General features: G+C 40.0%; 1 protein-coding gene across 1 annotated transcript in view; it reads right to left on the bottom strand.

The window, feature by feature from the left end:
* Positions 1-23,910, bottom strand: part of ZNHIT6 (zinc finger HIT-type containing 6) — a 33,711-nt gene that overhangs the window by 2,967 nt on the left and 6,834 nt on the right. The window contains exons 6-9 of the mRNA XM_050712161.1: positions 18,794-18,862; positions 17,925-18,005; positions 17,353-17,433; positions 2,656-2,780 (exon numbers count right to left, since the gene is read on the bottom strand). Coding sequence (XP_050568118.1) covers positions 2,656-2,780; positions 17,353-17,433; positions 17,925-18,005; positions 18,794-18,862 — 356 coding nt within the window. The remainder of the gene's footprint in view (positions 1-2,655; positions 2,781-17,352; positions 17,434-17,924; positions 18,006-18,793; positions 18,863-23,910) is intronic.

Below are 23,910 nucleotides of genomic sequence, written 5' to 3'. Positions count from 1 at the left end.
CAATCTGGAGGACTGGAAACTCGGCGAATTCAACACCAGAAAATAATATGCTTGTTTGCAAAGCCCAGTCTATGCTAAATGCCTAAATACGCAGTCAAGAGAGAGCAATGAAAATGTTCAATGCTTGGCCTTCATACATAAGGTCCTAAGAAACACAAAAGGGAAGTGGGAATGCTTACAAATACACACTCAACATCTTTAATGTTCCTACAATAAATACTTTATAGAAGTATACAATTTGCAATGTTTTGCAGGTCACGATTCATTCTTTTCCTATTAATTTAGAAGTATCTATTACTACTTGACTAAAAGTACCAGAAATATAATTGGTTTTGTGAAGTCAACTTTCAGATGTCCAATTTTTGTTGGCCTGTTAGTAAAGTAATATCCTTCACAATTCAAACCCTAAAGCTTTATGGAGAAAAAAAGACAAAAAATGTAATAAAAGGAAAGAAAAAAAAGATTGGGAAGACTGAAAAGGCTTTTTTTTTTTTTCTTTTCAGTATATAAACCTATTGAAATAGTTGGCTTTTTATTTACTTTCCAAAATTATCTTACAGCAAGTATTAAGTAAGGGAGGAAAGGACTATGATACTTCAATGTGAACAACGTACTTCACCCCTTTCACAAGAATGTAAGTGAATGCTCCTACTCTTATGCAAGTAATGTGAACTGGCACTGAAGAGTATTTTGGACATGAGGAGCTATGGCCAAATCGAAACTCACATGTATCCAAATGAAGAGACATTAATCCCCTGCATTATACAAATATCCCTACTCTGCATTTTAATGTACAGTGAATATTTACACAAGCACAGTATGAAGACTGTGCAGCTATTATGTATGTATAACATGTTACATATAGCTATAACATGTTTTATTTCAGTTACTGTGTCTTCAGTTTGCTTCCAGACAATTTGTTGGAGACAGCTGCATATGAATCTTAAGAAGATCACCTGATTATAAACTGGCTTCACCCCTCTTACCTCCCACCTCCCTTTAAGTGCAAAGAAATGCTGTATAGCATTTCTCTTTCCTTCCCCTCTGTTATATCCTGTTATTTTTGCCGTTAGCTAAAAAATTTTGCTGTCACAAACAAGACACCTCAACAACGAATTATGCACCTCATTTTTATGGAATCTCTAGAAACAGTTACCAAAGATTAAGAAAATCAATGGTTCCCCAAAGCTGCAATAGCTGCCAGTGTTCCCCGAATACCAGCCTCAGGGATGACAGCTAACTGAATGATGCCTGCAGCAGAGGAAGGTCACTGTCGTGAGGACACACGCTTGCACTGCCCTGCGCCAGCTATCGGCACTTCCAGCTGCTATCAGCTCCCTTCCCCTCACCCCTCCGCCCTGCGGTCCTGCAGAGCCTGCCTGTCCTCAAAATACGGTCGTTCAATCAACTTATTTGAAACTACACCCTTAGAAGGACAGCCTCCCTACCAGCTCAGGAGGCGGTAACGACGACCACGCTATTCAGATGGACTTTGAGTCAACCAGTCGTAATTCCCTCCTGACATCTAAATCATACGGGCAGGGCTGACAACTGAAAGGCAAGGGACCCTGACTGAGAAACAATGGACGAATTAAAGGTATCTCATGTCTTTGTCCTGCAGCACATCTGCACGTACTCCCAGGGTGAACATCAGGAGATCCAGTTGCTCAGACAAGACTCCGATCTTATCCCCTGGCGTGGTGTCTCCCTCTCCTGCAATATACAGATAGCACAAGAAATGTCCGCATACGGTTCCTTGACAGCAGATTGCTCCAGTGGATCACTTAGTGAAATCTAGCCAGAACATCAGTGACCCAGGGAGGTGTGCTATCACTGGTATGATATTCTTAGTCTCATATTTACTCAGTTTAATTATATGCATACAGAGCCATGACTCAGTTGCTGCAAGGAAATAGCCACAGCAAACTTATTTCAAAGCTTTTCCTCAGAAATCTGTAAAAATAACAGATGGGCCCATCACTGAAAAGTATATTCTCTGACAACTGAAGTTACTAGCTGGGGACTAAGGGACAAGGAACTGGCTCCCTCTATCAGCAGCTGCAGAAAGCAAAGCTTTTATATGGAAAAGCAGAAATACAGAAAGCGAAGCCTTTGTATTATCGAGAAAGATGGTACTTTCCAAAAAGACAACCGTGCTTTTAACCTACCCAAAAAGCTACTTTGCCATTACAATTTCTAATAACCATCATATAATTCATAATTATTTGACCAATTTTAGGAGTTACGCTGTGAAATCATGGACAAAGCTTCCCTTTTCTATAGGGGGCTTACTTACAATTAATCTTCCTCTGACAGCTTGATTTTTTAAAAACAAACAACTCTGTCCAACTGCTATGTACAAAATTTAGCACAAGTCTGAACGATTGTTTTACCTTAGTGGCTAAAACTATACAAAAACAGATGAAGCACCAGTAAACAATGTTAGGACAAATACATACAGTAACACTGAAGTGAGACATCAACCATAAGATTTAAGACAGCATTCACAACAGTTTGATATCAATCTTCTAGAGTCTGAGGGAAATATAAAACATACTGTGCATTCCTGGCACCAATAATGGGTGTATCCTTGATTATTATTTATTCAACTAAAATATCTAAGTATAGAATAACAGGAAATAAATATATGCTTACCTTGGCCAAGAACCACCATGTCATTCTTCAATTTTTTTAAGACAACAAATAACGTTGGGTACTCAATTATTACTTTGTTTTTCAAATTTTCTAGGAGGCTTCTACTGGCATCCAGTTCATTGTACCTTAAAAATAACAGGAAAGTTTATTTTGGGTTTTAATACTACCAAGGACATAATGTACACTTTCTAAAAAAAGCTTTCTTGCAGTTCACAGGATTTTCAGATGATATCATGTTTAGAAGAACTCTCTTATGATTCAAATTACATATCTGGCCTTATTATCCAACTACATCTTTTTAAACCCTCCTAACATCTAAGCTTAAGAACAAGAGGAGAATGGAATTAAAGTTTCATTACAGGCCAAAATGTTTTCAGAGCTGTTAATGAATATTTTTACCAAAATCAGAAATGGACATATGGATATATTTACCAAAATCAGATTCTAAACTGAAAATAAGACAATGTCCTACTTGTTTTTTCCAATCATTCTTAGTATATGCATAGTAAATGTATACATTTGTTATTTTTCACGCTTATGGCCTCTAATATTACAGATTTAATTTACATGCCTAGTAGTGCACCTTATCATGTTTTCTTATGAATTGTCACTTAAGTATTGGAAAGATGACATAAAAAGCGTGGCTGACCAACTATAAAAGCAAAGGCACCCTGGAAGTGCTTAGAGCTCCGTTTTTGTAGGGCTCAGATACCCAGAACAGACAACCATAAGCAATCATTTCTAGAAGGTGGTACAAGATCCCTGTTTATGGCCAAGAGAAGCCCTGCTTACAGCACCATCTCCAGGAAACCCTGTATAGCAAAGGTTACATGCGTGTGTGCTACGAGGCACGTGGCTCGACGCGCAGCCCCTTCCCACAGAAGGGCTCCCTCCCCTTCACCCCGCAGGCTGAGGCCGGTTACGCAGCCGTATAATGTCATACAAGTAAAAGGTAAACTGAGCATCTTCTCTGAATCTACAATGACATCCTAGAACTGTAATGTCCTCTCCCATCAGAAACCTGCACGTGGGATTTTGGGGAACGGAAGGGTGTTTCAAAGCCCTCTACGAGAGAAACCCTGCTGCTTTCACTTGATACAACCGCAGCATCCAAAAACGCTCTGATAGTATTACACTGCAATCTGAGTTATGCAATTCTTTCTGTAATCAGGATTATAAAATCACCACTAAGCTACTGTATCAGCTAAAGCCAAAGGAAGTTCAAAACCAAAATACACTGTGGGCAATAAGGGGAGTATTTCGCACAGCTGCTCCACCTTCTCTGAGCATTTACATATTATGCACTTGGACTTTCTTTTGCCAAAAAAAAACCACCACAAAACAACCCTGGAGGGGTGAAGGAAATGTACACTTTATGATTTTCAGCAATGTACGATTAGGAACAGTACATCAGAGGAGTCAGCAGACAAGAAGAATATTGAAGGCAAAGCAGGATTTGAGTTCTTGGGATTTAAGGGAAACTTAGTTTGAGCAAAAACTATTTCTCTCTCATATTCGACTTCAATCATCATGAAAATATTTGGTTTCAAGTTTCTCTTAACCCAAAGTAATTATGACCTGTTCCTTCTGAAACCCTTTAGAAAGGATAACAGTATATTACATTTCTCATTGAATGAATGCATTCATAACTCGGGGATTAACACACATGAACAGAAACATATTTACTGCTTTATTTACAGTACTCTAAATGCAAAGCATGGCGATACCTTTCCTTTGGCAAGGACCTCAACACATTCTTTTCTGGTTAAGCAAACGTTTACCACCAAGAGGCTAAACTAATTCACATGCCACAATACACTTTCCATTATCTCATGTTTTAGACAAAACATCTCCAGCGTCCAGCTTGGCATAAGATAAAACATTTGTACTTAAAACTATTTTATGATAGTAAATTACTGAAGTGTTAGATCACTACAGTCAGAGCTTTATCTTTTTTTTCTGTTTAGTAAATGGTACTGTTTGACAATGACAGAGAAAAACCCCAAAGTTTAGTTCATGATCCGGTCTGTAAACTTCAGGGAGAATATAACAAAGGAGCTTAAAGTCTCTCTTTTTCTAACTTTAGTGCTGTTAGTGCCCATTCTATCCAAAAGACCTCAGTCTACCACACTCCTTACTCAATATACAAGCACAAGTTGAGGTTTTCTGCTAATCCACCTGTCAATCTTTTCCTCGACTGTGCATGTTTAAAGATCTGAAAAGAAAACTAATACTTATCATTCAATTTCAGTCAAATACAGGATGGCTCGCAGAGCAAGGCTGACTTCAGGTTCTCTCTGAAGGACTTTGTCATGAGAAAAACCTTCCCACTTGTACCCCAGAAGCAGAACACAGCTGTACACCAGTGGGGAGAGCAGCACAGGCCTGTGGCCAAAAGACAACCGCCCTGTACAGCATTTCTAGAAACCCAAATTCACCCCAGTCTCAGTTTTTACTTATGAAAAGGGTAGACCTATTTGAAGAAAAACCAAAAAGCATGAATCCTAAAAAATGGAATGGCTTCTTACAAGTCTTGTGACTGCTCAGCAGCATGAGGAGCTGCAGGGAAGCGGTGTCACCACGGCTGGGGATGGTGTGGTGAGAGCTCGGAGCAGATACCCCTTTACCATCACGTTACCTACTTCTCCTGTATCACTAGCATCGCCTAGCCTGCTCAGCAAGAACCTACGGCTGGCTGCGCCTTTTTTCACGCCCTTCCTTCAGCGTGCTGTTCAAGTTCAAAACTTGATGTGATGCACCACAACCCCGAACTGCACATTTGGAAAGACACAAATAAGACACGGAGGTTTTCTTTTTTAAGTTGTGGCTAAGCATCCTGATGCAGAGAAGCTGTCCTGTTCTGGTACTGAACACACGTTGCTGTCCCTCCTTGCCTGATTCAGCTTCCCAGTTCTTACACTCGGCAGGACTTCTCACTGTGCTTTTCCCTCTGAATCTTCCTTCCTCTATGGTATTTACTTCCATTTACTGCCCCTTCCATACATTCTCTCAGTCTCCTCATCCTACACCCGCCGCCTAATACATTTTCCAGATTGTTATCTTGCCCCAGGCAAGGCTTTACGCCCATGTCATGAAGCAAGAAATGGGCCTGGATTTCTTCTTAATAAGAAGATTCCATTTATAAGGACCACAAAGAGACACTCTTGGCACATAACAGCTTTGGTTTTAGCCGGGATGAAATAACAATAACTGCTTTTTAAAGGACAAAAATTAAACAGAATTTGCCTGCCAGCAGGCAGTTTAAAAGCCTACAAAAATTGAGACAATTGAGAAAATTTAACAAGATTCAGCAATCCCACATCAGTTCCCATATAATCTTTTACATTTACCCTATGAATTGCTTTGTTACCTTTCACAAATGCTGAAATTCACATGGCTCTGCACTTCTGATAGCATCTGTATCTGCAAAGGCCAGTTTCACTATCTATAGTTATTCTGCTACCTTCCAGGAATTCAAAAATTCGGCCTCCTAATCTGTCTCCCCCCGCAGGAATGCTCCATTAGGTCACTGCATCACAACAACCTCCCTCAGATGGAGCCTACGGCTGTCATCGCAGTGGTGTAACTTGTCTCCACAAATTCAGACAGCAGGAAATTCCCTGCTGATCAGGTTTTCCTGAATGTCATCGACAGGAACTTTGATTTTAATAATAAAGAAAAATCTGCGATCTGGAATTAAAGATAAGTTGTAACCATGTTACTTCTCTCATTTAGTCTTCTAGCTACTGGAAGAACAGAGCAAAAAAGTTTTCCCAATCTAAAACTGCAAATATTAGTAAGATGCATGCTTGTGTAATGATGTTCATAGTTTTCCTGTGAGAGATATAAATTAAAGCTTTTACTCATATTTTAAACAAAGACATTTTTTCTTCCTAGAACTCAGTGGAAACATCTAGGTATCCAGTTGGCATAATTCAGATACAATAAATCATGGTATCTATTTCGGGCCTAATCTTAAAATCCACACTCAAACTTCTGCTAAATTATGGGCAGGAGGATTTCTCCCCCACATCCCCCAAGTAAGGCAGGCAGCATTTTCCAGCTATCTGCGTTTCCCCAGAAGAGAGGAAAGACTGGGTACAGCATTTAAAGGCTCTCCCAAGCACTCCTTGTGAAGAGCTGCAGCATAGCAAAGATAATAACTAACAGATGGACTTTCATTCCTAAGTGGTGAATAACCTCATCGTGTGGTTATGATTTGGTGAACATGGAAGTAGTGAAATGCACTCTTGAATAGATATGAAAGGAGGCTTATATGGCAGAAAGTAAACACAATGTACCAAAACAACGCAGACTTTTAATATTTAACTTTCTCACCAGAATTTTGACATTCTAAAAATCTGGAACACAGTGAATTTTGTTAGTCCTTATGCGTGAAAAAGAATTACAGAAATACAATAAACAAAAAGGCAGAGTCCTTAAAAAAAAGAAAACAATAAAGGAAATTACTTGCCGTAATGCTTCCTTTGTAACATAATTAATAACAGCAGCTGAAAAACACGGAAGTCTCTGCTTTGCTTGACCACTCTTAAGGAAAGAGAGAGGAGGGTCCGACCAAGTTTAAGTTAATATTCTAATACAAAAAATATAATACAGTTTACACAACTATTTTAAAACTTCCTAGGCTCCTCCTTCCACTTTTGCTTTATGGTTTCTCTCCCAGTGCAGGACGTCCACAGTCTGCCTTGACAAACACTCACTAACCTCTCCTCCCTGCTGTCAAAACCTGCATAGCTTAACCTACACCGATCCAGAACAGATGCCTGACCAATCTCTTTCTGAATCAGATGGCCATTTTCAGCAACAAGTTCCATCACTGTACAGTCATTTTTCCCTTTTTTTTTTCCAGAAAAGAAAAAGGAAAATTAGGACAAGCAACTTCTTATTTTCAGCATTTGGCCCACCAGTCCCATTGGGATACAATCAACAATGCAGAGGAAGACACGTTGTCAGCGCACCAGGAAGGCATCTCAGACTTCATCGCCACCTCCTCACTATACCTACACGCTTCAAATGCATAAAGCCACTTCAGAGTAACGAGGAAACCACGACACTGTTCCTTTTCCTTGCCGTATCTCTACCACAGACCATCTTCATACAAAGACCCTATTAAGACAAGCTATAACAGGGACACTAACTGTCACCTAAATTATCAGGCACAATAGTAGCTGTCCAGAAAGATTCATTGGTTTGTTCACTTTCACCCTAGCAAATATACAAAGCAGTTTGGGGAAAGAAGAGATAAGCAATGTAAGAGTACAAGTATGTCACTGCAGAAGCACAAAGGCTGTCCTTGTCTAAACCTCTTGAGAATGAGGCAATTGCATGAAGGGAAAAAAAAAAACACAGCAAAAGTTCTTTAATGACAACCACGGAAAAAAAATATCAATTGATGGCAAACAACATAACACAGATAAGGCATCTGTTGCAACAACTGGGTGGACAGAGCATTAGGCGAGATGTGGTAAGTGGACTCAGGATGCAAAACAACAATCTAAAGATTAACTCAAGTACGAACCATTCTGAATCTTTTAGTTATTGGAGAAAGTACAACAAAACAAACAGGAGGAAAATATGAAGCTAACTAATGTCATTTTCTTGGATTCAGAAGAATTTGGTTCAAAGAATACAGAAACAGTGATACTGAATTTCAAGAAAACAAATATTTTCCCCATCTCCTAAGACATAATGAAAAGAAATAATAAAATCCAGCAAGTAAAGATACTATGGCTCAAGTGCATGACAGCCAACAGTCCTTTATACATACAGAAATTTGCCATGAAGCTTCACAAACTGCTCAGGAGCTTAAGGTTTACGAATCTACGTTGTACAGTGCAGATATACTGTGAAAGGGTACTCTGCGATCGTATGCTGCTGCTACATGCCTGAGATAAAGAAGCTAACCAGCCTAATAAGTTAATGATAGCCAGAAGGCCTAGAGGGAAAATGAAATTGCACAAGGGAAAAGTTATTAGAAAGAGAGCGGGTTTAATACTGAAGACGAATTCCTGAAGTTTCAAAACCTGCAAAGATACTAGTGGCATCTCTAGTGCAAGCAAAAGCTGTGGGTGGTTCCCCAAAAATCCAGGGAAGTCAAGTTCTGTAACTTTGCCATTAACAAAATACTGGCATGTTCATGGAGGAAAAGTAAATGTCACAGATCTGCTTTACAGTCCTTCTGTTACAGTGCCCCATGAAACATTACTGCAAGGAGTCTTAGAGGTGTGGGGGGGGGTTACAAAGGAGTAACAAAGGACATGAAAAACTCTGATATACCGAGTTCAGAAAACTAATAGGTCAAATCTCATTGACAACTTAATGCAAGTCAGCAGTGCACTGACAAAATTAACAGAAATATAAAGCTGATGAGAAATTACCCTTTGTACGCTGGCAATAATTTTCTTATTACACTTGAGCTAGTCTAATGAACCGCTACTTCAGAAAACCGAATTGATACTTCTGTAATTTAGGATCCCTTGATAGCAAATTCCAAGTTTTCCAATTTGCCTCCCATGAAGATAGCCTGAACACTTCTAACCCTCTGCACTAAGTTTTGGAAACGTATCCACAAATTTACACTTCTTTGCATGGAAACCACAGCTCAATAAACCTTCCATTAAGGGGTTACTAACGCTTTACAATGAAAAGGAAAAGCTATGAAATAAAGAAAACAAATTATTTTCTTGGCAAACAAGCAGGAAGGTCAATTCCCTCTTTGGCGGGGTCGAAACAATCAGTCCTTGCTCATTTCCGTCAGGAAAGCGAAAAAACAGAGGGATTCCCCTTTGGCAGCATCACAAGGAAATAACAGGATCTCGCCTTTCCCACTGGAGCACAAAGAGGTTCCCCTTTCCTCTGCCTCTGTGAAAACACCGATGGCTGAGCTGCCATTTTTCACAGCACTGCAGCTTCCAAGTTCAGTCTATCGCTTTGACTGCTCTCAAACACAAACGAGTTTGTATCTTTGCTTCTAGAAGCATTTTACTCCGGCCTCCCCGTGCTGCCTGGTCCCCAAACCTGAGAAACTCGGCTAGCTTCAAGTCAGAGCCTCACCGTGCCTCCTCCTTCCAAGGCACAGCTGAACGTACTCTGAGACATAGCCTCTCTCCCCTTCTCGAAGACACTGAAGAGCAATCGAGGTAGATACAGCTGAATTAAACCCTCAGTACGTCTCACAGCACGACACTTAAGCTAGGCTGGATCAGGACAAATGGTTTGAATGTTTCCTCCAATCTACAACCCACCGACAGCAAGTCCCTCCCCTAGCTGAGGGGCGGCAGTTTATTCAACAGGGTTTTTTCCAGTCTGCAGTTGTCTCTCGGGCTTCATGGCCTGTCTTCTTGCCTTGAGGTATGCCCTAGGTATGCATGGTGCACTGTGCACGGACTTCAGTGAAGGCTTTTTCCACACCATATGTACATTACACGTTACAGCCGTATGCACAAGTTCTCTCTTCCCCCCAGAAGAGACGGTTCTGGAAACCCATTCCTAGACGAACACTTACTCAGAGAGAGAAGAGAAAATCGGCTTGTGCGTATGCTGGGCACATCGCTCCCATGCTAATAAGCCCAGTTATGATGCAGAAAAGAGGCTACGGTGTACACTTTTCCTCATCTTTCACAATTTGGGGCCTGCCTACTTGCTTTGAAAGCGTGAAGGCTCTGAAGGTCTTTAAGCCTGCCTGTGGTACCTGCAGATCACCACCAGATGACTAGACAGGGCAAACCACTCGGGTGAAGCCAACACTAACACTTTTATTGTTATCTTATCCTCCACCTCTTCACTTACTCACACGTTTTTCCTCTGTAAGTGGTCTGGATCTAACTTGCCGCAACACAGACTGCAGAATTTTGGAGCGGAGAGAGCAATTTCAAATAAATCTTTGTGCAATAGATGTCTCAGCCTGAGACTCTCTAGCTGGGACACTCCAGAAATCCTAATGCAATACCATTAATTATAAAACAGTTCATCCAAAAGAATTCAGCATGGGTTACAAAACGCTGGATTGTTACTTTAAAAAACAGGCGCATACTGGTTCATAAAGGAATTCTTTTCAGGAAAAGAAAAAATGAATGATTGCTCAAGATAGTAAGATAGACAAATTCTGTTTTCTTTGGAATCATCCCAAAAATCTTCTCAAAGGTCAAGTAATTATAGTCAGACATCATAAACGTTTAGCTGTGCATGCTACAGATTCACATCATACGTACTTTTTATAGTCAGCAATGACTAGTTTTCTGCTTTCCTTTTATGTTGTGTAAGATGATTTCGATTAAGAACGTAAGTAGAAAGAAAGGAAAACTGACTACTTTTTACAGTAAAAGTTGTACATCCTGGCATCTGTTGCTCTCCATCGCTTTTGTCAGCAGGGAGACCGATGTTCAGAGAAGGAGGGAGCAAGTGAAAAATGACACTGAAATGGCTGCAGTAACAAACCTGGGAAGATGAAAGTGACCTATAAGAAAACATAGTAAAGTATTCAGGAAGAAAAGCAAAAGTTTTAATAAAAAACAAAACCCAGCACTCTGGGAAGAGACAGCAGCAAGTAATACACAGGAGCACTGTGTTTAAGAAACAGACTACTGAACAAATTTGACTTCCCCTTGAACAGGACAAAGTAGCCAGAGCCTGACTAGAGTTGTGCAGTGAAGAATAACTATTGTAAGCTAACTCCCTGCCTTTGTAAAGCAGGCAGAGCTGCTTTTGTGCCAGCTGCTGTGAGCTCGAGAAGAGTAATGAATTCTACTGTCAATCTTCTGCTGGCATAGGCTAAAGCCAGCCTGGGGTCTGTTCCAACTCATGCCAAGGCCAGCAGTTCAGCCAGGGATTTGTATCCGTAATTCCTGTCTCATGTATACCAAGCACTACATAAATGTGAAGAGAAATTGCTTCCTAAGTAAGACTAGGGAATATTAAATAAACCACCCCACACTTTTCAACACTTGCAGAAAATGCAGGGAAAGAAAGAATGCCTGAGAAGGGCCCATTCCAGCCTTTTGTTTTGCTAGATGAATGAAGTAGTAGTTTTGAAATGAGTTCTTAAGATGATGATAAAAATTGATCTGAGCACCGCACTGGTTGCACTGATTTTTTTAAGCAACCAAATCACCTATGAAAAGCAGAAAACAAAAACTATAAGCTGTACTGGTTTCACATGAAGTTATTCGCAAATGATAATGCAGAAGGAATTGCCCTAGGAAGACAGTATGAAAAATTAACACCATCCAAGGAAGACACTGACACTTGATATTTGAGGCTCTGATGTGTTTAAAGATAGCAGTATTTGATACTCTTACAATCACTGACAAAATACCAGGTATAACAGACTTTAAAAAAAAAAAAAAACAAGAAAATAATCAAATCTATGTAAGTTTTGCATTTAAAAAGATTCGATTCCATTGCATTTATATTACTCTTGGAATTCCAAGGCAATTTTCTAAAAGTCTGTTGGCACACACGCACTGAAGCAAAAAGAACTGACTTCATCTTCCTAAATCTATTACTGTGACTACTGCGACCTACTAATGTGATCTAACCCGCAGATGCTGAAAAACAATGGACTACAAAAGAAAATTCTCTTTGAGCACAGAACTCAGTCATCCAAGGAAATAACTCTCATTTCTGCCAGCTGATCTTGAGACAGGGAAGTGCTCCAACATTACTAACATCATCCAGGCTTCTGGGAAGCAACTGCACTGGATCAGTTGAAGCAAAATAAGCGTTCACCACCATAAAGCAATGACATTTAGTAGAGGAGAACCTCTGATACTTGTTTAGCAAATTTTCTTCCCAGTGGTCCACAAGAATTAAGTGGCAAACATGCCAGTATTCTCATGTGCACCAGCCAATGTCACCACACAAAGCAAGAAGCCCCCTGATGCTGGAACCGGTACAAAAATGCTTTGGATATTTTTGGCTTTCTGAGTAATTGAATCATGAGCTGCACCAGTACCACTGATACAAACACCAATGCTACAACCGATCCTATACACCAACACCCCTGCGTGGTGTGGCTGGTTTACAACAGGAAAGTCAGAGTTCCTTGGAGGACATGGTCCCCCAAAAGTAGTGGGCTTTGCAAGGCTTTAGAAGGCCAAGCAGCCTCAATTTTCCACACATCTAAATGTTCTGGCAGTGCCTCCAAAGTGTTCTACAATGACTTATGCTGAAACAATGTTTACATGTCATTCTGAATACACTAATAGTCAAAGAAGAAAAATGACCTATAAAGGACCTAACAACGATGTTTAAGAAACCATTATTTTTAATTCCATTAAACTAAACGAGAGTGTCTAAAGACAGACAACTATCTCAACTAGCTTCATGCAAGATGTTATGAACGCAGTAAAGGAGATCTTTATTTAATTGTCTCAGAGAGAGAAAAACATCTACTGTAAACCTGGTCTGTTGCAGTTCATTCTCATGTAGAAATAAGTTCATCTTCTATGGTAAGCAAGTGTAAGTAATGATCCCATTAGAATCTACAGTCACAAAACCCCCCAAAACTCTGGCCACTAACTTAGCTGTAACAAATATCAAGGATCTGCTGGATTTCGGATTTTTGTTTATGCTTTTTTTAGTTACACAAAGCCTAATAAGGCAATTCTCAGGAAGAGAAGAAAAAGAAGGTGTATTTCCCAAACCAGACTGTATAATTTGGCAGTTGCATTTTTTCTTTCCTTAGTGGAAAAAGCAATGCTCTTACCATATGAAGTCACTTTGAAGGCATCCCAAATAAAGGACTGAAGACAGTCAGGACACTAATTTATCCTGAAGAAAGAAAAGACTATTTTATAAAAGAATGTAGACTGTAAAAATCATCCAAGAGGCAGCAGCTAAACCTTTCTTGGAATATTTTCAGCCAAGGACAGAATGGACACCAACTAAATATTGCGTAACAGGTGATAGAGGCGAGCACCACAAAACGGAAAACTATTATAACAACCCATTCAAATGCAGATTTTTTCCAAACCAAAGTTTTAAAGAAAGAAGAGTTGTGTAACACTCATGTCTTTAAACCCTCCTTCACAAGATTCCTTATAAAGTAAGTGCAATTACACGACAAGACTATCGAGTGGTGTAACGGGTGTAGTGCCATAGAGCATTAGGTGACAGATGCGGACAAGAGGACACGAGGGGAGATCACGCTTTAGGTTACTCCGAACAACTGTGGGGTGCTACCAGCTCAAACCGAAAGCAATTTTAGAAACTGGTTGTAGAGAAGAGCTAGAGATCAGGATGAGGAACAACAAAAACAGAAACCCACAAGAGCTTATCACAGATGGGAAAGTTCACTAAGAACTGTCACCAGGGATCACAAAAAGCACCTAGCAGGGAGAAAGCCAGCACCACGCTGCTTGGCAGCTCTCCGTGAGAGCCACACAACAGTGCATTTCTGAAGTTCTGCAGAACTCCTGTGAAGAAGCAGAAATCTGCACTGCGTGGATAATTTATACTTCTGGATAAAGAAAAAAAGCCTCCCCCTTCCCCTCCATCCCCAATTTAAAGCATTCTGCAAAGGACTTTCAAAACTGAAAGGTTTGTTTGCTGTGAAATACAGAAAACAGACAAAAGTAAACCACAAACTCCTGTTTCATAAACATTTGCAGGAAATACTAAAATCCTTCTGTAACATACTTAAAACTAGCAGACTAACATTTATAACCCATAATAATCCTACTTAGATGTTCTCTGAAACACCACTGCACTGACTCAATAATACATAATCCCAGCTATGAAAAGTATTTTTCTTAAATGGTTCTGCTAAGCCTAAAACCAACATCCACTCAAACAAATACATTTTTACAGCCTTCCTACTAACCTACTACTTGTGGAGAAATAATTCTCTGGTGGACCAGAGGAAGTGCTGGATAACAGAGTATTTATGTAGACTTGCACGATTCATAGACTACACCAACCGCATTCCTCCAGGCTGCTGTCCCCAGAGTGACGAAGAGGAATGAAGAGGGTTCTGCCCTACAGGAGCCCACAGCCTAAAACCAGGCAGGGGAGGCAGCACAGGATGAGTGAGCTCACAGTGACAGTGATGACTTCACAAACCAGCAGCTCCCCACCGCTAAGACACAAGCTGGTCTGCATCAGTAGCAAGTATCAAGTACTCCCACTGCTGCCCCAGGTACTGAGTTTTTACTGTGAGACAACGCACACCCTAATTAATTTAACAGCGGGGAGCCAAAAGGAGCCAAAATCAAAATAAATTCTCTCTTAACTATAACGCAACTACAGTAAAAGCTTAAATTCCCTCCGAGAGCCTTTGTCACAACAACTCTGCTAGCACAACTACACCGAGAGCCTGCTGGCAGAGCCCCAGCTCACGTTGACAGAAGATGCTCTTCTGCTGAGCTGGCAGTCCCATCGTGTCAAACCAACTTTGTCCTTTCCTTTCTGAGGCAGGATTTTCTTTCAGTGTGCTGCTTCCGTGACCTGCCCCAGCTGCCACAGCAGGGCCTGCTCTACCAACAAGGAGTTGCGTTTCTCATCCAAAAGACTTCTTGTTAACTTCCTACAGTTCTTCTTAAAACGTACGATTCACTGATTAAATACTAATTACTATAACTTTGATATTGGAAAATAAAGACGATTCTGGAAGTGTTGGAGTGAAACTCCAATTTCAGGCTATTTATTTTGCAGATAGCACAACTTCTGAGATTCTTCTAAAAAGCTTCATGAAAAATGATTTTCTCTCAAGCACATGGGCTAAGGAAGCATTATACCCATTTCAGAAGATGAAAATGGTTAAGTAACAAAAGGAACCAATGAGCAAAAGAAATTGTCCACTTGATATGAAATTGGTTTCCTTCTCAAGCTTTCTGCACTACTATCCTACTTCAAACGACTGAAAGGTGGATTTAATCTGCTATTGCAAAAGCAAATTTTTTTTCCAAGCACCTATCTGAAAGTTTAAGTAGCAGTTTAAGCAGTCATTAACACTTCTGTAACTGAAAAAGCCGCCAAAAGCTTAAAACTAAAATAACAGTGAAAAAAATCTGTGTATAAATGACTATATTTTAAAAATACAAATGAATATTCAGTACCATCACCTGAATACTGCCCTTCCAACCATGCACTGCAGAATGATGTACAGCAGTAACTAGCTGAATGCATTCTCAGTTTTTCCTACGTTAATCTGCAAAGGGGACAGAAGTTGTTCATGCTGTGGAAACCTGTCCCGAATACCACTATTGACAGCTGAGCCCAAGTCTGCCATAAAGTATTGTAAAATGGGAAATTGTTCTGATGCTGTTTCCTAGCACTAAGTTCTAGAAGGTCTTTTTTACTTGGGTACAACACCATACACAACCTGCACGGCTAAAGTGCCTGAACTGAATTCACGGAGCACTGGGAAATACAGCAGAGAGAGAAACCTGAGAAAGCTTCACCTGCCTGCACCCTTCCACATGGAACTTTTCAGGTTAGCTCACAATACCAGCATTTTTAATTCCCCCCCCCCCCCTCCAAATGTAGAGAATTAGGCCATTCTTGAAGTAAACAGAAGTCAGTCCACACATTTCACTCAAAACCAACAGGTTTGTAGCTGAGAACTCTGATGGCAAATTTTACTACCTTATTTCAAGTAGTGATTGCAAAGAGGGAAAAAAAATCAAAACCATGAGGAGTTTATATTTGTGGCTTGAATGCTGGAAGTATGTTACTCACTTCTGAATAATACTTACTGGGAAAGAGAAACATAGCACAAACATGAAGTTCTGTTACAACTGGCGTTCTTTTACTATACCTTTTTTCTTCCCCTTAGAAATAACATACCATGCTTCAGGGAAGTATATTATTTCCATTTGTTACATTTGAAGAAAAGAATGTACTTTAAGAACCCTAACTAGGAATCACTGGTCAACCACAATAAGCTATGATATTAAAGCTGGTACATATCCTTTTCAGTAACAATGACAACAGGGTGGAGTCTTCAAAATGGTATTTATACCATCAAAAATTATTTATTTAAAGTTTAATTTTGAAGTCCGAGATTATTACTGTCTGTTCTGGAAACAAAGAAAACAATTTTTCACAAGTCAAAACTCTGGAAACTTAAAAGCCCACACCCAGCAATATCTTAACATGAAGAGTAATGAGCTAGTAACGTTGAGAAAAATATGTTACTTCCAATTCAGCGACTGGATGCTGAGAAGTAATTTCTGCTGCAATGGTGGTTTGAAAAAGACAGCTCCCCAGCTGACTCCCTTGAGAGGTTCACATATCCACACAGGAGCTTATAGAAGAGAATGGACACTACACTTCAGCTGGTCAATACATTAATTTAGCATTTAACACAAACCCAACTTCAGCGCAAACACTCAAACACTTGCACGGACTGCTGCTGAAGCAGTTCAGGCACAGGCACACTCACCAGTCCACTGATGCAGCCGTGAGTGCCACGGCTTCTTAAATTGTCCAAGTCTGACTTGGCTGAATTTACCGATCGTGCAGAATCGTCTAATTGTGCAGAAATTTCAATGTTGATATATTAAAAGACAAAGAAATAATGTTTTTTGCGGAATCACTTAAAATGGCTGGTAATTACTCACAGCTTAATCCATGAGATATGTGATTTGTCCCTGTGATACTAAAGACTAAGAAACGTATTTATATATTTTTTTGTATCCTTAATTAAGAAGCACACAAACTAAAGAACCATCTTACCTGATAGAGTTTTGCTTCCTGTTTTCTATTTTCATTAAAATTTGTACATCTGACTGAGGAGACATTGTATAGATTTTTAATCTGAAAAAAAGAATAAGCAACAGATGAAGAGACAATGATGTACTTCAGACTCTTACCATCCATAAGAGATGGATATCTTTTGTATGTCAACAAGCAAAAGCATTTATTTCTTTATAAAAAACAAGTGTTTGCCGTATGTTGAGTATCTTCTAAAAATTAGGGCTATAATTACTAGTGTGTTTTTCTAATTCCTCCAAAGAAAAGGTTTACTGCAGATAATTATGGTCATATTTTTTAGAATTACAGTTGCTTTATTTGATCTGTATGCTATGAGTCAATGTCTTAATCTTCTACTGATTTAAACTTAGTGGCTATATTCCAGGGTTACTTAATTGTGAAAGTTGGGATGGTTTTTGCCACAGGAATTAAGGATGTCCTGCTGACAGGGACCTCAACCTTTCATATTGAAAGTGCAGCTACTTTAAGCAATCTGTTCAGGATGACTCCTTTCTTTTATTAGTGAATTAGACAGAAAGTTATTCAGTACGCACCTTTGACAAACTACAGGATCTGACTCCACTGGATCGATGTAGGGCTTAAGGATATCGGTGAGCATTTTATCCTCTGGCACCCTTTCACAAAAGATAAAAATCAAATACATAAGACATGCTTCATCGTGTACACAAAAATCTATTATCTGAGTCATTTAAAGGAAACTGTGTATTTGCATGCTACAGTGGTACAACTGAGCGCTTTATAGGAGGATTATAAATGTGTATCAATACAGCACAGGTAATTGACAGCTCTATCTCAGTTTCAACACTGGGACTTCACTGGCATCCACAAGGAGTAAACAGATGAGTATCTCTAGTTTCAAACCCTGCAGCATAACATGCTGTTCGTACAGCCCAGAAGTAGATGCGGGCATACTTCTCATACCCCTTCAGGCTAGGAAAAAAGGAGAAAGAAGGATTTGTCAATAAAAGCTTAGTTTGGGGATTTTGCAAAATGTGCTTATGGGCTTTCCTACAAAGGAAACAACGCAACCATTTCATCGTATGTGAAGGTCAGCTCCAGCGCGCAAGCGGAGAGGAAAGTGAAATCCTGCTGAATCCCTGCTCCACGAGAGCAGAATAGATTAGCTGTACAGCATGTCACCACCATGAATATACAAGCTGTTCTCTTTACATCAAGGAAGGACTAGCAATGAAATATTTCACCTGATTTGAAAAGCCCACTAGCTTTCAAGGACTAAAATACTACACAGCGTTAATTTAAATGCCCCTGTAATTAAGGCAGAAAATAATATTAAAGTTTACCTTGTATAATAGAAATATTTAAGAACTGATCAAAATGTTTTCCAGTTTAATTCCAGCAGAAGAATTTAAACTTTATACAAATCTGTTTATCAAGCTTGTACCTTTTTAAAGTGTATTCAGCATGACAGTGAGGAAATACAAGCTTCAAATGCCAGTAGAACTTTTGCTCCCTGAAAAGAAAAAGAAATGCATGCTGTTAATGCCTTACTAGTGTTAGCTGGTAACTGCCATTTTTTTTCCTATGATAAAGCTTGGTAGCCTATGACACAAGTGCAGGATACAATATATAGTAAAGATTTTGAATGGCATTTTCAAAGAGTAAAGCAGCACACAGAGGAGCTGAGAGGGGCACTCAGAAAGAGGCAATGATCCCAGCTCCTGCTGAATTTCAAGTCCTTTTGGGGTGAAAACCTCTTCCTTGCAAATACAGGCACGGTACCACCAATCAAGTGATCAGCAGCATTTCACGTTTTAAAAGGGAACATCTTCCAGCTGACTTTCTATGCGCACAGCTGCCCTTTCATTTGAGAAAAGGAAAATACTTTTTGGCATATCACCCAGGCCAGACTGCCAACCCAGCGCAACAACAACTGCCACAGGTCCGAGCGGAGGCCAGGCTCCCCACAAAACAAAGGACTCGTCTTTCTGACCACAAAAGGTGCTGGGGCAGGGAGGGAAGCTGCGTTTTGGCATAACAGGGTTAACAAAAGTTGGAAAGAATAAACGCTTTACAGAAATATCAGGAAACTTTTGGTAGACACAGAAATTGATGCCACAATCCCTTCTCCACTTTGTGGGCTGTAAAACCATCTTCCCTTTAAAGCTAGCGCAATTAGTACCTGAGAACAGAAACTCCTGGAGCATGGTTCCAGCGCAGTATCATGTCAAGAAAGGCAGTACTGCCTACAGGACACCCCTCTATGACTAGAAAATCTCTGGCTTTGTCTCTCATTTGCAGAGAATCTGCAGAAGTCAATAATGACTTAAGACCAGCCATTCTTCCTTTCACTGTTTCAAACTCTCCCACTCTGTATAGTGCATGTAACAATCTTCTTCTAAATGAAATCTCATAAAAAAAAAAGAAAGAGCAGTCTAAAAGGTAGGTGCAAGGCCCTTTGCTCTGGTTCCGAATTTTACACTCGTGACAAACAGTACAGATTTGGGAGAGGAAGGAGGGACGGACTAGTGCCATTTAGAAAGCAGACACCAGACATCTAAGTGAAGCACAGGAACTTTGAGCGGTGGTGGTGGTACTTTTTTTTTTTTTTTTTTTTTTTTATAAACTACTTAAGAGCTATGAATCATTATATCCAAGATAATCAGCATCGGTTATGCGAAGGTTCTGGTACCACAATTAAAAACAAACACGTTGCTCCAACTTGCTCTCTCATTTGCTTATCGGGCAGATGGAACATTATCCAGCGGGGTCTAGTCAGCTGCGGAGACAGGGATGTGTATCCAGCAGCAAAACAGTCAACAAGTTAGTTGCTAAGCTCAATTAACTATCTTATCAATTTTTAAACGCAGGCTCTTTATGAAGTGCGCTTACCAAATATTCACTGCCTTATCTAGTTATTTCTGGGTTAAAGCTAAGCTTTACAGCTGAACTATGCTTCCTGCAGTGTAAGTACCGTGGTCTTCGCTTTTACCAAAAAAGAAAGGGATGGGGGGGAGCAGCAAGCAAGAAGCACCCTTCCAAGGAGTTACTAATCAAATACAATGAACTAAGGAAGGCTAAGGTCCACAAAGTAACATGGAACAAGCTCACTGACATCTTGCCTCGCGGATTTTATGCTATTTTGCATATTGCTATGATGCCGACTTAAACTACTGAACTGAAAAAGTTTTGAAGTAACTCAAAATCAGTGAGTTTAATGGAATTTTGAAAGTCTTCTGCAAGGTGAGTGAAACAGTTTTTAATTCTTTATCCTCACGACTGAAGGAAGCATCAACACCAGCATGTGCAGAGAGCAAGCTGCAGTGGTATCTGGCATTTAACGTGGCACAGTATTAATGCAAAGCACCTTCCCAAGCAGGCTTCGGTAAAGGTTTGCAATCTTTAAACAGGAATAGGCTCACTATCATTAGCTGCAGTGACCACTAATGATGGGTAGGTATGCTTATTAAAACACATACTTACAGGACCGTTTGTTATATACTGTCCACTAACTCGGGGCTTTCTAGCAATTTTTCATTTAATTCACCACCGACTTGTTCAAACAGGCCATGCTCGTGTATTGTAAGTGACCAAGCCTTGCAGTGATGTGAACTTTCTTTCTGCCAAACCTTTAATCAAGACGGCCAGAGCAGTGGGAGCACTGCAGACCTGCCTCTCCCAGCTGGGCCCAGCACGGTGTGACACAGGTCACAGAAGCACGGATGTGGCTTGTAGGGCTGGCTCTAACACAGGCACTTGAAACAGAAATGTTCCAGAACTACTTCCAGCTATCTGCTACCTGTTGCTAGGAATACTCTTTGTGTCTGCAGAAACTGTAGTCACACAGCACATCCTGATTTCACATGCAAGACCAGTTCCCTGTGGGCTCACTGAGGCAGACTCAGTCCGTCGCTGCAGCTGTATAATCAGCTTAAGAGGGCTCTTTTCAGACTTTCGCCCAGCCTCCCTCCCCCTTCCAGGCACGACCTAGTCCACGGATTAGTGCATAGAAAGAGTTATGAATCAGAAGTCTGAACTCTACATTTAACAATATCATTCCTTGTCAGAAGGTTCCACTGGAAAAACAGAAATGTCGATATTGTCAGCACACTAAAACCTAAACCGGTGTTACTTACTTCATCTCTCTTTGAAGTATTCTTGCCTGAACGTAAATGGCAAACAGTAAGAGGTAAGATAGACTGAGAGCTAGGTAGAAGAAGGCAAGGGATAAAGAAGCTTAGAACTGGAATAGCCTCACACACTTTGCTGTCAAATGAAGTCTTGAAAAACAGCAATACTTTTACACGGTAAGTTTCCATAAGTAGAAAAAATTTGTAACGACCTGCTGGATCCCTCCTATTAAAGTGAAGCATCCCTCAACATCACTGATTTCTGCTCAATTAGAGAACTTGATGTCAACTGTAGATGCTATCAAAGCTCCTTCACAAAAAGTTCAGATTAAAATTAGATATCCTGGCTCCAGATCTCACTGACTTCATTTTCCATTATGGCTCACTGGGGTAGTATTTCCTTCAAATATAACTGTCATGTACCATGTTCATTTTCTAAATGAAACGCTTAATTGAGTCAGTCATCTGCAGTTGAGTAACAGCTCGCTGCTCCAAGTGCTCCACGCCGCTCAGCTGCCGAGCAATGCCAGCCCATGGTTTTCTTGAATACCAAGGCACTGACTATAAAACTACCAAACTGCATGGATCTGGATGAGGCACAGCACATCCTTGATGCCAGTAAGAGCAGCATCATCGCTCATCCCTGCACCGCTTGGCTTCATATCCTATTTTGCCTGCTTCAGAGCCATACAAGCCGATCAGAAGGAGTAAGAGGAGCCAAGCACCGCTTCCCTTGCGTGAGATGCAGCTGCAAATTATGCTCAGAGCTGCACAGGCTGTTCTGCAATTACTGCTCTTCTACAACAAATAACCCTCTCCCTCTCATTTTACCTAAGACTTCCAAAAAACTACTTTTTGTAATCAACTTCATTTTTCCTCACTGTTTTTTTTCTGCTGAACCACGTGCAAGTGATATTTCAATTTCTGAAAGCTAGAACTGAAAGATTTTTATTTCTGATATTACAAAGACTGCAATGACATGCACAATGTGGCTGTTACCTTCAAGTAGCTCTGGGCACAGCTGCAAAGGTTTTCTTCACTGCCTTTTACATTTAACGCAGCACCCAGGGAGATGTTCCAAGCTCTGTGGGTGTATGCAGTACGGGTGCTGGGAGGTACGGGACAGATCTAGCATCTGCCTAGGGTGCTACAAAGGATTTCGGGACTTGGAGCCCCCCCATACGTACCTTGAAGGATTTTTAAAAGGGGTCCAAAGCCTACATATTTCTCAAAACATTTGAGATTGTTACAATTTCATCCACAAATGTTTCATATAATATAAATGTTTCATGAAGCTTAACATTTTTACCTAGTTTCCTCTGAACAGTCAATTTTGTCTAGATCACTGCAGAAGTACATATATATATAAACAGCTTTATACATATATATTTATTTTTATAGAGAAAACCTATATTAAAAACCTATTATATATATATAAAACTTTTCACACGTGTATTTATATAGATGTGTAAAATATAAATATAATGACAGAAAGTTCCAAATTCATCACATCTTAAGATACCAATTGCAGTTCTGGCTCTGCAGAAGTACCTAAGGGTTGGTCTATCAAAGATCTCTGACAATTTTGTTTCCATTTAGCAACTAATATTCTTGAAATGTTTTAAATAAGTATGTGTGACATATTACATCGAAGCACAAATACTGTAGTATTTCCCATCTACGTTATTTTACATTTATAAAAGAGATGAAGAGGAAATAGATAAGCTTAATGAAGGACCAGTTACCTTTAATTTGACACTGCCCTGTACTCTCACCTAACACACTGAAGTTTAACTGCAACACAGGGCCTTCACTATCCACTCCTTTGGATAATGTTACCTTTCTCAACTTAAGCAACAGAGATTCAGCACAACTAAGTGACTAGATTCCCTTGTGGAGTCAAAACACCATTAACAAATGAGAACATACAGAAGTGTGATGGTTTCCTTCTCCCCTCCGCCACCAACTATGTGCTCCTAGTGCCAAAATGACTGCTGCTGTACTTCTAGCAGCAGCACACAAAAGAGGATGTCTCCATTTTGTTGAAACTTCATTAAGCTTATTCCTGGATTTGATGTATAAACAATAAAACAATGAAATATTTCTCCTGAAAGTTCAAATGTTTCCTAGTTACAGTAAACAGCATGACAATCGATGAAGAAACTGAAGCGCACTTCCGCTGTAGCACATATGGTCTTCTACAAGGGGGCCTCACAACAGCAGGAGATGTTACTAACCGCCTGTGTTGCAATAATCAAACACGATAGGCTTGAACTGAGAGTCCTGGGTAAGGCAAGGGGATGCTGCTAAGGCTGAGTGAGTAACCCAAACTGTAATTCTCAAAAAAACCCCAAAAAACTACTGTCCTCTTTAACTTCTGCAAGTAAACAAAATGAGCATCAGACTCACTATGAGAATAAAAAATTTCAGT

Source organism: Cygnus atratus, chromosome 8, assembly GCF_013377495.2.
Source record: "Cygnus atratus isolate AKBS03 ecotype Queensland, Australia chromosome 8, CAtr_DNAZoo_HiC_assembly, whole genome shotgun sequence".
Classification (NCBI taxonomy): domain Eukaryota; kingdom Metazoa; phylum Chordata; class Aves; order Anseriformes; family Anatidae; genus Cygnus; species Cygnus atratus.
The sequence above is the reverse complement of the archived record's forward strand: the minus strand, read 5'-3'. Positions and strand labels throughout refer to the sequence as shown.